This window comes from Chondrus crispus, genomic scaffold (assembly GCF_000350225.1).
Source record: "Chondrus crispus Stackhouse genomic scaffold, scaffold_153, whole genome shotgun sequence".
NCBI classification, from domain to species: domain Eukaryota; phylum Rhodophyta; class Florideophyceae; order Gigartinales; family Gigartinaceae; genus Chondrus; species Chondrus crispus.
In genome coordinates, this window is record NW_005179021.1 from 12,060 (window position 1) to 27,301 (window position 15,242).

At 49.0% G+C, this 15,242-nt stretch overlaps 6 protein-coding genes; 2 read left to right on the forward strand and 4 right to left on the reverse strand.

The window, feature by feature from the left end:
- Positions 1–736: 736 nt before the first annotated feature.
- On the reverse strand, positions 737–1,060 carry CHC_T00002719001 (hypothetical protein). Its single transcript, XM_005713808.1, has one exon. It carries the CDS (start codon positions 1,058–1,060, stop codon positions 737–739), a length of 324 nt encoding a protein of 107 aa, XP_005713865.1.
- A 27-nt stretch (positions 1,061–1,087) lies between these two features.
- Positions 1,088–2,146, reverse strand: CHC_T00002720001 (hypothetical protein). Its single transcript, XM_005713809.1, has one exon. The coding sequence runs from the start codon at positions 2,144–2,146 to the stop codon at positions 1,088–1,090; it is 1,059 nt and encodes a 352-aa protein (XP_005713866.1).
- A 33-nt stretch (positions 2,147–2,179) lies between these two features.
- CHC_T00002721001 (hypothetical protein) lies at positions 2,180–2,602 on the forward strand. The gene has a single exon (XM_005713810.1). The coding sequence runs from the start codon at positions 2,180–2,182 to the stop codon at positions 2,600–2,602; it is 423 nt and encodes a 140-aa protein (XP_005713867.1).
- A 3-nt stretch (positions 2,603–2,605) lies between these two features.
- On the reverse strand, positions 2,606–3,447 carry CHC_T00002722001 (hypothetical protein). XM_005713811.1 is given in 2 exon segments: positions 2,606–3,081; positions 3,082–3,447. 1 exon segment carries the CDS (start codon positions 3,445–3,447, stop codon positions 3,082–3,084), a length of 366 nt encoding a protein of 121 aa, XP_005713868.1. The 3' UTR covers positions 2,606–3,081.
- A 176-nt stretch (positions 3,448–3,623) lies between these two features.
- CHC_T00002723001 (hypothetical protein) lies at positions 3,624–4,076 on the forward strand. Its single transcript, XM_005713812.1, has one exon. The coding sequence runs from the start codon at positions 3,624–3,626 to the stop codon at positions 4,074–4,076; it is 453 nt and encodes a 150-aa protein (XP_005713869.1).
- Positions 4,077–13,757: 9,681 nt separating this feature from the next.
- Positions 13,758–15,138, reverse strand: CHC_T00002724001 (hypothetical protein). XM_005713813.1 is given in 2 exon segments: positions 13,758–13,977; positions 13,978–15,138. The coding sequence occupies 1 exon segment, from the start codon at positions 15,136–15,138 to the stop codon at positions 13,978–13,980; it is 1,161 nt and encodes a 386-aa protein (XP_005713870.1). The 3' UTR covers positions 13,758–13,977.
- Between the last annotated feature and the right edge of the window lie 104 nt (positions 15,139–15,242).

A 15,242-nucleotide genomic window follows, 5' to 3' on the forward strand; every position in this document is an offset into this window, starting at 1 on the left:
TCAGCGTCGGTACCGCCCCCCTTGCCCGCGTCTTCCGTGTGTGGAGGGCTCTCGCCACCGTCTTCGTCCTCGCCGCCGGTGCCGCGTACAGGCTGGCCGGCCTTGTCCCGCAGCTCCGATGGCCCTCAACACAACTCCTCGCCGACTCCGCGCGTAACCTGCGCGTCAGCATGGGGAAGCGCTTTCCCGTGGCATTTTCCCTGTGCAACGACCCACGCGGCCTGTTTTTCGGCGCCTGTCTGGCCCTGGCCATGGGCGCTGTGTATGGCTTGTACGTGGCTGTCTTCGTCACGGATTTTGGCCGTATCTCCAAGCACCGCAAGAGCTCGTCCTTGATTACATCGCTCATGCTGCGTGCGGAGGTGTATTGCCCAAACGAACACCCCTTGAAGAAGGAAAACCGTCGCACGGGGCCCAAGGGCACGGCCACTTTTTTGCCGTCACCAGCTATGATGCTCAGAAAGCAAGACGATTTTATGACTCCGGACTCAGGATTGACCGGTAGTGATTATGTCATGCCTATCTTCTCACTCCTTGACCACGAGAAAGAGATATGCGAGAAAGAAGGAATCGACTCCTGGATGAAACCAAGGGATTTGCAAATTCCGCTTTCAGAGAACTTGTCTCAATCAAAACGGACCAGAGACGCCTTGCTGACATGGGCCCGCCCACTGAGGGAAGCAGAAATGGACATGTCCTTTGCCGAATTCTTTGACACCCTTGACGATAATGAATATCAATACGACGCAGACTCAGGAGACTGGGTATTTTCCGAAGAGCAAGGGAGCGCGGAAGATGTCAAGAAAAAGGAAGAGATTATGGAACATATCATGAATGCCACAGATGAATCTGAAGTAAGCACACAAGATCTTGAGAAGGTTCTCGGCGATCTTAGCCCTGTCGATCTTGAGAGGCTGGCCGCTTCACCAGAATTCAGTTCCATGCTACGACGCCAGATGATGCACGACAGTCCGAACGCAGGAGACGAGCCGGACGATCCGCCTAGGACTGTGTTTGTGTGAGGGCTGAGAAGCCCCTCTAGCAAAACCCGCCTCCACATTTTTCTCTCGATCTGTGGGATGGAGCTTTACCCACGGGTGAATGACTTCCACGTTCGTAGTGGCAAAGACTTCAGCCTCTCAAGTCTATCGTGAGAAGGGCGTGTTGGACCAACATCGTCGCCCTTGACGAGCCATCTGAGTTGATGCTCCTGCGCAGCAATCAGTTTCGAGAAAGGAAACGCAGCTGCCGCCGTCGCCGCTATATCAAGTACAGATAACGCTTTCAATTCTCTGACAGCTTCACCATCGGTTCCGAAGCTCAACATTGCTGCTAGAGCACGCTCTTGTATGGCTGGATTATCTCGAAAACTGTTCATCGTCCGGACGCATGCCCCGTGGACTTTTAGAGTCGTGGCAAGGTTCCCACTGGAATCGTCTTGTGTACAGATGCCCTGTATAGCCAGCAGACTTGCTTCTGCTACAGAGGCAACGAAATAGTTCCTGTTGATCACGTCAAGGACAACTTGTATTCCGCCGGATAACCGTACTTGCTCTTTCCCTCGTGAAGAATCAAATACAGCGTTTCCAAGAGCAAGCAAGGCGTGCTCAACTTGCAATGGTCGCTCTGACAGGAATGTTACGCACTTAACCAGTGTGCAAGGACCATTACCATCCGTATTCGCAAATTCTGCTCGGGTTTCTGAATCGACAACCAGGACTCGGATACAGGTGCACGCATTTGTCACTATGGACGGCGAAAGCGGGGATTTAAAAGACATGTACTTCTGCGAGTACTTCAGGGACGCTGCAACAAGTTGTTGCCTCAGTTTGAGCGAAAGCTGTTCCTTGACCTTGTCAGTCGTGTGAACAACGGAGCAAGTCGTTGCAAGACAGATTTCATGGCAGGCGTCGTATTTCGAAAGGTAGCGGTGAGTGCGATCAAGAAAGGAAAGAATTGATGACAAGATTTGTTCAGCACAGGTCGTAGACAGGCTTGCGGTGCCTTTTCCCACCACTACATTATACACTACTCCCAGGGCCTCACTCGCGGTTGATGAATGACTGCCGCTCGTTTGAAGGACTTTGGCGATCGCACGAAGTTCAGGATCGACGCGAAGGATCTCATCACAACCGGCCACGTCCATAGCAATATTTCGAAGAGCCAGGCAGGTATTTGTATGCAATCGAAAGTGGTTTGGAGTATTGAAATTCTTCAGTCCGTTTATGAGCCATTCCGTTGCCTTGCTATCGATGACGCTCTTCCGTCGTTGTTTGTTTTCAAAACACAAGTTAGCGATCAAGACCGCCGCCGCACTTCGTATAGAGACGCGAGCGGGGAAGGTCTGGAATGTTGTAACTACTTTCTCAATGCCTCCATTCGTGCAAAAAATCTCTCGGTTCTGTTCTGTCTCAGAGAGGGATCTCATTGTAACGACGCAGTTCTTGATGATGACATCATCCGCCGCGAAACGAGTCCAGGCGTCGAGGAGTTGGTGCACACCCCCCCTCTCGCCAATCAGGGCAGAAAGGTGCTGTTTTTCACACAATGCAGCCAAGGCGAGCAGACCGCTGCATTGCACAGATCGCTCACTCTCAAATGACTGTACGACACTCAAGCAAGATGCAACCGCTTTCCCGCAGAGTCCAGACTCCATTCGAGAGTCGAATGACAATTGCCGAATTTTGTCGCAGCATTCAACCGCTTCCGCTTCGGTTGTAGATTTACCTGCTCTCCGAATCCAAGTGACCAGATCCGTAGCCGTTCCACGACAATCGCGGTCTTCCATGGGGCAGCCGAATCGTTCGTTCGTATTTTCCATGTACGTGTTTTTGATGCCTCTGCCCTTAGAAGGAGGGAACAACTAGCGGTTAGCTAGCACATAAGAAGATTATCGCTACGGAATATTAGTAATGAACAGTTGGGACATGAGCATTGACTACGGTGAGCTCATATCCCCATGAGGAATAAAAGAAGTTCGAACAACTATAGCCACGAATTCAAGGTGAGGCTTTCCGAGGAGGATGGCCTCGTCTGAAGTCGCATGAATATGAAGTTCATTTCTTGCGTGTCAAAACCTGACTACAGTCTGAAGCCTCCTCGTAAATTTCTATCTTTTAAGCTTCTGTTTCTCTTCGCCTTGAAATCCCTTTTCATTTGATCCCGAGTCCCGTTTTCCTCGCACCATTCCCTCTCGAGCTGCTCCATATCCTTGGAGCGACAAAACCCATTCGCTATCTCTAAAATGGCGCCGGGACTAGTATCGATGTCGTCGGCGGAAACAGAAGAACAAAGAGCGCTCTGCGATTTCACACCAAAGCCAGAACGTCCAGCTTGTTCATTCGGTAAAGCACTTCTCGATGTCTTGGAAACTTGAACCCGTGACATGTACCAAGCCATTCCTTCGTCAGTCCTACCTGATTCCGGTGCGGGTCCTCTTTTTGGCATTCCATGATGGCTGTTGAAGGCATTTTGCTCTACGCTGGCACGATTCTCCTCACCGAAAGGCCGGAAGTTGCCGGACGTCGTTTCCTCCTGGGATTCACCAAACAATGAGAAAGAATTCGATGCTTCCTCTGGTTTCTCGACCCCATCGCCCTTCGCAAACGAGAAAAGGTGCCGAAATGAGGTTGTCTGGTCAGGTCTATCCTCTTCATCAGCTGTACCAGCACTTTGCCGTGAACTTTCGGTACCTGTTTTCAATCGCTTGCGAGCGTCTCGTCCAGCTTTCGATTTCTGATCTTCAACACGTCGTTTGCTCTTTCTTTCTCTCCTGTCACTCCCTAGGGCAAGCTTGGAGGGAGTTTCCGACGGTCCCTCCACATTCATTCTGTCCGGCGTACTTTCCGTCATTCCTTTTCTGCACTAGTCCTGGCTTGCGAGCCCATTCGCACACGTACGGGGAAAATATTTTCAGATTAATGGCGAGCGGTGAAAAACGATACACCACACGCCGTTCCCCTCAGGTGAAGATACTGTGGATAGAAGCGCAATGCAAAGAAAGGCGTAAGCAGAGTTGTGCCACCCGTACAGGCTCTCAAGTCCAACTTCGCTGCGTGCAGTCCAGTACACTGTAGTAGCACCTGGAATATGCCGATGCTTCTTTGACCGACCGTCCAGCTCCTTTGCCGGCGGCGACATCAGTTGTTGCAAGTTTTGATTAATTTTACCAAAGACTCCATAAAAAAAATTTGGTCTGAAACTGGGATTGTTGGTTTGCGTCGCGTTGAGGGCCTACGCGGGCGCTTCTCACTCTGCCGTCGCTTGGCCATGGTTTGGGGGGAGAGTATTTTGGTTGGCAAAGCCCATCTTCCTGCCTTGAAGGTGCCGTAAAGAGACGTCTCTCCAGCGATGCGTTCTCCTCACCTGCAGTGTGTGCTCTATACCGTATCCGTCACACATGCAACTGCAATACAAATGCATAAGTACAGTTCAGAACCACCCTACAACATGTTCCTAGTCAGTTCCGTGTTAAGCACCCTCGCTGCTGATCATACCGCGCAGTATACAGTATTATTCGTATGCTCACTGACTGACTCTAAAGTACTGAAGGCTTGAATCGTTCGGGCTCTGGGCTTCATGATACCAGAGGAAGCCATGATCAGCCCGCACGTTGCTTTGCTATCCCAAATGCACTGGATTCTTCCTGTCCTATCTTTCGTACAAATCGAATACGGGCCTCAAAGTAAGAGCTTTGCTGACTCGCATTCCGCATTTTGATCTAACAACATCATCGACACACGATTCAATACTTGGCGTCATATCAGCCGATGCAGTTGTGTGCGAGACACAAGATCGCGAGAATGAGGATCCCAAATTCATTGTCTTGAAAGGTAGTGCGGTCAGACAGATTCCATTTCACAGAGCTGCGGTCTCGCAGCTATTCAATCGTCCGCCATTTGATATCATCTGCGAGAACAGAGCTCCTTGGGAGGATTCCGATTTGCTCTCTGCATGCCAAAGCCGACCCAATGCATACGTAAACGCGCTTCTTTGGAGCATTGTGGGCGACTATTCTGCGGCCTAGAAGCCCATCAGCAGTCTGTTGAAAATATTGAAAACTTGATTCCTAGGGAAGAGGGGTTGTGGAAGAAGTTTTCAAAATCGTGATTGAAGACCGTTTGAAATATGTCCCTGAGATAATTTTACCTGCTCTCCGGACGGTTGCATGCAAGCCGTCCCCTCTCATCGGAGACGTTTTGCAACAGAGGGTTGCGACGCAATGTGTCCCAAGCACCAAAGAATTGTCAAATACCTCACTCCCGTAGCTTGGATTACGTGGCCCTCAAGAGAGTCTTGGTAGCTGTTGGTTGTATCCTCTTGCCGTTGCCGTTATGTTACAGCAAACGGCGTACCCTTTCCCAATCTTCTTAATTTGAAAAACAGCATAATGATATCTCCCCCTCTCTCCCCTTTCTTCCTGACTCCTTTCCCAAAAGGTTCTCAATACGAATAGTATCGGTTGGGCCTTTACGGTTTAAAGTGACCTGAAATTGCTCGCAGAAGAAAAGGCCATTGAGGATGTTTGCAAAGAGGTCTATTGGACGATACGGCATGTCGTAACTAGAACAACTACACGGAAGGTTTACGAGGGACGATCGCTATCACCAGGACACCGCGTTAGAGCATTCTGCGTGCAGTATCGCCATTTCGATATCGCAAGCCGCGGTTCAGTTCACACCCCCGCACATCAAGCATAAGATGAGTGTCACATCTGACCCACTCGCCAGGGAAGGCCAGGACGTTGCTACTACGATGCCGAAACAAGAAGAAAGCATTGGTCTCCAAAGCGAAGTAAATCCTGTGTTGCACGTCATAAGTGATAATCAAAAGAAGTCTACGTGCAAACTAACTTCCCCATCGCCACGAGGAGTAGAGACTTGGGGTCCTTGTTCTCCATTTGTTCTGGCCAATCCCTCACCTCATATTAATTTCATACAACCTGAGGAAATAACGGCAGCTCTAAACAGGCCTCTTTCAGAACGAAGCTCAAGGAGTCAAGTCGGTAAGGAAGGGAGAGTCCCGATGCTTCCAAAAAACGATTTCATAGAGATGGAAGACCTGTTTAGGGAAGCAGAAGCACCGTATCAGACTCCGTTGTCACCTGGAAACGAAGCAGCCACCGGCATAGATGCTAAAATGATGGACCTGCCACTCTCGGGTGGAAACGAGGACGGTAACTTTATTGATGATCTTTTTCGACAGCTGAAACCAAGTTTTCATGGCGATTCCACCTTGTATCCAGTCCAGACTGAAATGAAAAACACAGTCAAATCTAATGAGTCCCCCCATTCTCTGACTCAATGGAACGCAACCGTGCTTATATCGGACTCAGAAGTGAGAGATAAAGACAGCTACCGAAGAAAAGTACCAAATACCGAAGCTCAAAACGTCCTCAATAAGAATTGCGTGTCTGAGCAACTTCAGTTCACTGCTGGCGAAAAGACTGCTTTTAAAGGTCGAAATGACATTTTCATTGCCTCCGAAAATGAAACAGAGACGTCTTTTGTCAAATCAGAAAAGGACGGTGCAACCACAAACCCAACCAATGAGAAGTCTGGAGTGCAAGCTGCAGGTTGCAATGGACATTTAAGCGAAGCGGAACTCAAGAGAATTCGGAGAGTGAAAAACCGTGCCAGCGTGGAAAAATGTCGGACAAAGCAGAGACGCCGGATGGAAGCCTTGCAAACAGAACTCGAAAATCTAACGTCTGAAAACAAGACGCTACGAGAGCTGGCATCATGGATGGATTCTAGCGTCGTGGTGATTTCAACGCAGTTATCTGAGCCAGAAGTATTGAGAGAAAATTTCAATTCAATTAGCTCAATCCGATCTTTGCCAACTTTGAACGTAACGTCTGAAAAGAGCAACGAACCGTAGTTAAGCCATAGACAAGGAAATTCCGTAGATCGCTGGCGTAGGTTTAAAGTAAAGTTGGTCTACCTTAAATTGCCTGTCATTTGTTCTGTTCTTAATTCTTTATTTTAATGGAGCAGAGAATAGATACAGCTCCTCGTTCCACTTTCCATGTTTTGAACAGTCGGAACACTAAATTGTCGTGGCGTTTTGCTTTTTATTTGTCAGAGCATGCTATTACGTTGCTCCGACAGGTGTCAAATTAGCACTCCCTCGCGCACGGCAATTTGCTCTTAAATGAAGAAAACGAATCTTCCAGCGCCCTTGTCCTCAAGGGAAACTTGAAATGAAAACGTAGTAAAGCTCTCGAAAGAACATGCTGGATATACAAGTTGACAAGACAGGTTTCAGTGACTCTCAGCTAGCCGGCTCGGGAAATTCATTGACGTCCCACCTTCTGCTTATCTAGAAAGCTGAAGATGCTGTTTTTTTGTTTTTTTTGCTGCAGGAACATACCGTAACACTAGTAACCACAGCAATTCAAACGTTTCCACACGACCAGACTTGCAATCCCGTAGGAGACGTGTCGTTGTCTCGGGTCCTGAGAAAGACGCCTTTCTTTTGCTCTTGAAGGGACTCACGGAAGATGCTCGAATACTTGTAATGATGGTTGTGTTGTGCTTTGCGCAGAGCACACGGGTTAGAAATGTTAACATCGACCCATGCGTCAACACACGGCGATCAAGTCTGGGACGAATCCATTTGTTGTTTCCTCATGGAGTGTAGGAATTGAATCATATTGGTGACATGAATTGAAGCTACTTGAGGAAGAGCCTCCATTGGCTATGGTTTTGATGCATATGCGTGCTGAAACCCTTTTCTGAACAGTACAGTAGATGGGGTCCATTCTTGATTCGAATGGACTGGGCTATATGTAAACTTTACGACTTTCAGTTTCTTAGAGAATTCAACTTTTCGGATGAGCATCAATTCATCATCCATCTCTCGGCATCTACAGGGATAAATTTACTAAGGTGAATAGTGACAGGGGCAGTGCTCATATCAAGCGGTCCAAACACCCGGAATATTCGCAGAATATATAATATATAACTTTACTACAATATTTTTCAACCCAAAAACCTCGAACAACATTTTGATTAATGTTAATTACCCACATGTGAATGCAAGGAATTCTGGAATTCGTGTAGTGATGTTTGTCTGTGCAAGGCAATACCCGATGCTGTATCGGTAATGGGCATCTAATCCAAGTTGTGTTTGTCGGGTAGGACTCGCGTCTTCCTATCGCCTGAACATGGACGCGAATGCTGCTTCAAAGGCAACTACATTTGTTGGCCACATTTATTAGCGACACAACTCGAGTATTCCTTGAAATTACACAAAATGTCTTTTGAGCGGTTGTAGTTAATGCTCATTGACCCTCTTCGTGCGGTAACGTAGCGGTCGAGTTGGTTTTCGAATTGAATTCAAGTTGACCAATTCTCTCATAAACACAAGATGCCCTATCATCTCTAGGCCTCTTGACAGTCCTCGACTATATTTAGTAGGTGCACTCTCCTTCCTTTTGGGTAGATCATGATGGATCTTGTTGGGAAAGGGCGGGACGCCCTTTCCCCGGCGTGGAAATGTTTCCTCGGATTGGTTAAGTGTCTAGATGGAGCATGTGTATGTGCAGCAGTTTGCGCAATGCTCATCATTTGAATCTTCCTAAAATTATCATCCGTCATAGACAAAGACAAATGAGAGGGAAATTTGTGTCATTTGCCATGACGTTTTAACAGAACCGTTTTATCATGCATGAGGTGAAGAAGTCCGTTATTCTTATGGCGCAACTGGGTCCCACAGCGAAGAAGGATGTCATGAATTGTACTGTAGCTGGGTGATTGCACGCTGTACATACGCCGCAGAGTACTCTGCACGCTGTACGTGTGCTGTAGCGAAGAGAAGAATATGCGATTTGATCAGGATGTTTGCACCAGTTGGACGAGTGGTGTACAGTACAGCGTAGTACACTGATCACAGCAATTAACCTGGGCCAACTTAATTCTGAAGCCCCTTTTTCAGGTCTATAACCATATTTAACATGGTCCGGATTAATTGTGAACCCAGATTAATATATGGTCAAATCAGATATAACATGGTCCAGTTTATTTGTGAACCACTGGATTAACCTTGATTTCTAACATTGCTGACAAGTATTCAAGAAATTACGGCTCCACTTCTTGCCCATTGAAATAGACACGATGCTTGGATATTATTGTCTGCAGCTCAGAAAAGAGCTGCTTCTCTTCCCAAAGACCATATCGAAGCGGCGACATGCGTTCTCGCCCTTTTGGAACTCTAAATGCGACTTATCATAAGACTGTTTCCTCCAGGTCAAAACCAATAATAACCTGGTCCAGTTTATTTCTAAACCCAGGTTAATATATAGACCAAGGTTAATTGCTGTGATCAGGTGTAGTGTATTGATCCGCAGTTAGATTTCTACGGCTCGTTGCAGTGGCTCGTTGCAGTGTGGTGAGAGTTGACCTGGAGGGTGATCATTGCAGGAATGTGACTGGTTGCTGTAGGTTGTGTAAGAGCCCAAAAAGGGACGCGTTCTACGATGAGGGCCACGGAGCATGTGGAAACACAGGACGAACTGACACGGAAAGAGTACTAGGTGTTAAAATAACGAGCACGCCACAAAATAGCATTCACGTAGTTCTGGCACGTGAGCCACAAGTGCTGAAATGCCAACGATAAAAGTGTCTCCATGGTGAAATGAACGCGCAAACTGCGCCCCCCAAAGGTAACGTGCAGTGGTACCAAGGGTACTGTAAAGGATGATAGAAGAAACATTATCTCAAGAAACAAACGTCATGATCCGAAGCAGCTCCCCTATCCTTCGAAAGTGATGTACATATTGCACAATACAGTGCCAACGGTACTGTATATGTTGACAATAAACAACGTGTACAAGTGAGCCCTTTCCTGGATGCACACATGGCACTATTGTGGGCCATCAGGGTGCAGATTGGTGCAAAGTGTGTGGCAGCAAGAGAGCCCTACAGCTATGTGCGTGTAAATCAAATTATAGTGCTTTCTTGAGGATGGAAGGAAAAGAAAAAAGCCCCGAAAAAAAAACTAAACTAAACTAAAATAGAGCTGCGGACTTTGTCACGTGTAATGCAGTGAATCTATATCGCGGGGCAGACCAAAGTGCGTTTGTCCGATCATGCGTACACGTAGAAGGCCAATGGAGATGTATCAAAATTTTAAAGGCAGCCCTAAGTAGATTTGGGAATCGCAAAATCTGTAGAAAAAGACGCCCGCATGTCGTGCTAGCGCAAAGGTAAGTTTCACAATACAGTGCCTCCTACAATATAGTGATATAGCGTGACATACCTCTGGCTATGGCACTATTGGAGGGATGGCACTATAGAAGGAGGCTCAAATACATATTTTTGGGGACAAAGCACACTGCTAACACAAACACAACAAAGCCTGTATAACACAACTAAATAACTTCATCCTTTGAGTACTGAACCATGCCGGATGATACACGTGTGAGCGTATGATAACCTGTGCCAGACGGTGAGCCATAGCACTATATAGAGGGAAGCACTACTAAAGTAGGCACTATTGAGTGACCCCCCCCTGTACGTGGTAAGTTTCACAATACGTGCTTCCTTGCGTACTGCTGAAAGAATGTGTCTATTGTTGTCAACAGCAACGAAAACAACCCCCCCACTCTGATAGACAAGGGAAACGAGCCCAATTGCACATACGGTTGTCACACTGCCACATTAGCATTGCTCCAAGTCTCTGCCTTCACTGTCACAACGCGGCGGGGTGCTTGTAGCACTTTGGGCTACAGTGCATAGGGACCCACCCTTTTGTGTGTCGTTCGAAACATGTCTGGTTTGCAACCGGGGTTCTAACGAGAACCGAGTTGCAAAAGGTTTCAACCCTTTTGCAAAAGTGAAGCTACCGTAGCTCCCTTCTAGTCGCTACTTACCGTTTCTGTTCTTGATCTGTAATACAGTGCAAATACACAGGGGCCAAGGCACCTGTCCGAATATTTGCTTCCATCTATGCAGCAGCTTCCGAACGCATCCTTGAAAATTGAATAATACTTTTGTTTTGCAAACATTCGAAATTCGAAATACAATATATTGGCCAATGGTATGTTTTCTTTGCCTGCTGACCTCAGCACCTCAGCGCCCCAAAAGCGCACTCATGAGGGAAACCTCTCCGGAGATCTTCCCAGGAAGCAGCATCGACAGGAAAAGCTCGCAGACACTCCGGAGACTGCCGTCAGTCCGAGAAAGACTTTTCCTGGCACAACAATCTCGCGAATGACTGGGTGAAACTCCCGTATTACCATTGTCAACTTGCTTCAGTAGAGTCGGGGAATTGCTTACAGACGCGTGCGTCAGCAGCCCATAGAATGAGAGGCGGTTCATATTGCACCCAGTAGAATGTCTATCTGTTGAGAAACACGTTGATATGGCATGCATGTCGAGAACCGGCAACTAGCTCGAGAGATGGCCTACAGGTACAAGTAAGCCAGCTCAAATCACATTCAAAATTCTCAAAGTCCTATGTCGGACAGCATCAGGTGGTGGCACAACACTTGTCTTCCTGTCGTGTGACATTCAGTCTTGAAGGCCTTTCGCGAGAATGCCGCGTGCCCTACATGTTCTTTTGTCATGCACTCTTGTTTGTTGCGCGCAATTAATAGATGTGAGGCACAGACAGCCTCTGTGTATTTCTCTGTGTAATACTGCGCTGGACAAGCCAGCGTTGAAGATCGGCAAGAATATATGAGCAGAAAAAAGCATATACATGTATAAAGTGGTCTCGCATGGAACGAGGAAGGAGGGAATCATCGAAACTGCATGGAAGTAAGATCAACTGAAAGCACACCGCTACGGTCGCGTTGCGAGAGCGAGAGACGCAGTGCTAAAAAAATGTCGGTAGGATATACGAAGTGCCAATGAGGTCAATGAGGCTGACCGTCTGTCTGGGGTGTGTGGAGTAAGAGCGGCAGGCGGCGTATCTTGCGTTATACGCGGCCGGGGACGCGGGGCATATGTGCAGCTCAAGCAGTTAACGGACGTGCGTGAGCTACAGGTGAGCGGAGCGATGGGGTGTGGCGCAGGTAACGGACTTGAGCCAGTTGAGCGTGCTTACCGCTGGCGATGAGCGTTCAGAGGTGGTAGTTAATGTGAAGGCCGGTGGGGGGAGGCGGAGAAGGGGATGGTGGGAATGGTTACGCCCCTTCATGACTCGAGACATGGGTAACGCGCACGGGTTTGCGATGGTATGGGCGGTCTGTGGGATGTGTCGAGGGAGGGCACGGCGTTCAGACTGGGAGGAGCAGTCATGGGAAGTTGCACCTGAGGCGATGGAGAGTTTGGAAAACCTAAATTGTGAAGCTTACCGGATAGGAGCAGTTACTCAGTTGGGGATGTTTGTATGTGGAGAAAAGTATTAAATGCAGAGGAGGGGATACATGTGTGTTGTTGAGGAGCGCCATGTTTTGTCAAGACGGCGGAAGCATATTCCTACCAAGCGAGCGAGGCTACTTACAAAAAAAAGAAATATGGCAGAGAAATTCAGGTGATGCTTACCTCTGGGCACGGTGTGATGGCAGGGCCAGGGTTGAGGTGTGTGCGAGAGAAAAACTGATGTGCAACACCAATGTCCTTTCGGTCTCAGTCATCTCGGGACATTGCAGGCAGGGAAGGCGGGGGCAAGGTAAGTGAGGCGACGAGAGAGACAGGGCGGGAAGCAAGAGCGGGGGCGGGGATAAAAGTAAGAGAAAGAATGAGGGGAGCGAGAGCCGATGATTTGTTCTAGGGCGTTGTCTAGGGCGAATGGAGGGCGTGCACACGGGTGATGATTGGGCACGGCAGGAAATATCGCCACAGGTGTCGCTCATTACATTGACATGCTGTATAACAATTTTGGGAGTTTCTATTTGTTGATGCAACACACGCAAACCGCTCGCTGCGCGTTATATGCGTCTCCATTGGGCGCTGTTTTGGCACCCGCGGATGCGGCCGGGATGACGAGTCGATGGGTGACAGCCGAATTCAAAAATTCAGTTCGGGGGCGCCCTCGCAGGCCGTGTATGGAGCAAAATTCGCCAAAGTCTGTTCGGCCGCACTCGCCGTGCGACTTACCGCGTTGTGTGTAAGGGCAAGTGTGAGATGCAAGGGAAAGATCTTGGCCGCACGGCGCGAGGATGCACAACGACAAGTTGTCGAGAGCTGTAAAGAAAAAACACCCGCCCGCGGCGTGTAAAAAAAGGAAAATCCGAGGGGAACAGCAAAAGCAGGCATCACGTCATCCATCTCGCGGAACAAACGGACCGCATCCTGTCATCATTGCTGTAAACTGTCCTATGATAAAGCCACGTTTACACACTCACTTTGCCTGAATTACGTTTATTTGTCATACCCGAATTCACCTCATACAGCACTCTATTCTCAAACTCGCCTTCCCGGCCCCCCCTGGCTTTCCCCCCCCCCCTCCCCCTCCCCCCCGAACCTGCCTACAGTCCGACGGGGAACATACCTCATGCCGCTGCCAACCTGTACCCTAGTCACTCTCCCCCACCCTCCCCGTCATCAGTCCACAAGGACCCCCTTTCCTTCTGGTTTCGCCACTACTTACCCTTGTGTCCGCTTTCTCATCATCAACCTTTAATTCTTCTTTCTGTATCATCAACTTCTGTAAACCATCTCTTTCGAAACTGGTCAACACTCATGTCGATGCACTCTCCAAACACCTCGCTCGGCATGATCATACTGTAAAACCATAATGTCCATTGTTGCAACTGCCTCTCCTCGACCATACCGTGCTGTAGCACCACGGATATCGCTCCATACTCATTCACATAGTTAAAAATGCATGTATTTAGTGTAGCTACTGTTTGTTATTGCAGCTAGGCTCTTCTACACTATCTAACTTCCCCTGCGATAGATGCCATGTAATTTCATGAGTTGTACCGGAAACATCTTCCATGTTATCATCTCAACAAGTCTAGCGAGACGCATGCCGAAGCACTATGCCTAGGTCATCCGTCCGTCTCCCATCCAGCTACAAGTCTAGTTAGAGTTGATCCACCTTGCCCATACAAAAGTTAGGGAAACTGTCCAGGTCGAAAGTCCCGAACCTTGTGTCCAAACCGCCGAGCGTCGCACACGACGGTGACACGTACCCAAACATACCGTCATCCCCTCCTCCGCTTAGCAACGCTTCCACGTCCTCTGTGCCCAACGGAAGCGGTTCCCCCTCGCTGCCCATCAGTGAGGGGAACACATCACAGGAGAACAAGTCCATCCCTAGCGAACGTTCCGACAACTCGCTTTCGCTCGTCACGGGCGATCCGGGCGACGAGAAGATGTCTAAGTCCGCATCCACTGCCGGCGGTGACGAAGCTTCCATCATTTTTGTCTCATCCTTCACATCCTTGTTGTCGATTGTTCGGCGCTTCTTAGATGCGGGACGAGATGTCTTTCGCTTCGTGGTCTTCGCAGTCGTTGTCTTGCTGTCCGCGGCCGTGTCAGTTGAGAAGCAAAACTCGGTCAGGCTGGGGACGGTATCGGAAGAGACGTCTGTTGAGGAGCTTGACTGCACTGTGGAAGCAGGAGTCTTCCCCTTGCGAGAGGATGAGTTGCGGGGACGCTTCTTCTTGTTGATCGAAGATGCAGCTGCGACAGTCGCTGGCTCTGTTTTAGTTTGAGCGCAAGTGTTTGTTGAAGACGCAGGGACAACGGACTTGCCTTGCTTGGCGTCGTGGGACTTAGCCTTAGCTGGCGATGTGGACTTTGCCACCCCCGCTACAGTGGGTGAGGAGGGGGATTTGGGCACGAGGTCCTTCTTGGAGGCGTCTGCGGCTTTCGAGTCTCCCGGAGAAGAGATGGAGCCATGGTCCTTCCTAGTGTGCCAGATAGAATGGCTCGAGAGAGACGATCTCCACTTGAACTTCTTCCTGCAGTCCGGACGCTCACATTGGAAAGGCTGCTCCCCTGTGTGGAGGCGGAGATGTGCTTTCAGGTTATATTTCTTGGAGAAGGACTTTTTGCAGTCGTCGTACGGACAGGTGTGCGTTTCGCTTCCTGTTGTGGTTGTGGTGGTGCTGGTGGGAGCAGGGGAGGGGGAGCGGGAGGCGGAGGCGGAGGCAGAGGCGGAGGCAGAGGCAGAGGCAGTGGAAGAGAGATCGTCTGAAGAGGCCTCTGAAGGCTTGGGGCTGTGTTTAGCGGAAGGCATGGTGAGGAAAGAGTCGCACACTAAGATATTGTGGGGAGGGGACGGAGTGTGGTGGAGGGCCGGTGGTTGGAGGTGAGGGGGGGGAGAGGGAGGGAGAGGGAGGG

Excerpts from the sequence above, each read along its gene's own strand:
- CHC_T00002720001 (XM_005713809.1), bottom strand. The coding sequence starts at position 2,146 with ATGGACGTGGCCGGTTGTGATGAGATCCTTCGCGTCGATCCTGAACTT.
- CHC_T00002724001 (XM_005713813.1), bottom strand. The coding sequence starts at position 15,138 with ATGCCTTCCGCTAAACACAGCCCCAAGCCTTCAGAGGCCTCTTCAGAC.
- CHC_T00002722001 (XM_005713811.1), bottom strand. The coding sequence starts at position 3,447 with ATGCCAAAAAGAGGACCCGCACCGGAATCAGGTAGGACTGACGAAGGA.
- CHC_T00002719001 (XM_005713808.1), bottom strand. The coding sequence starts at position 1,060 with ATGTGGAGGCGGGTTTTGCTAGAGGGGCTTCTCAGCCCTCACACAAAC.
- CHC_T00002721001 (XM_005713810.1), top strand. The coding sequence starts at position 2,180 with ATGCAATCGAAAGTGGTTTGGAGTATTGAAATTCTTCAGTCCGTTTAT.
- CHC_T00002723001 (XM_005713812.1), top strand. The coding sequence starts at position 3,624 with ATGAGGTTGTCTGGTCAGGTCTATCCTCTTCATCAGCTGTACCAGCAC.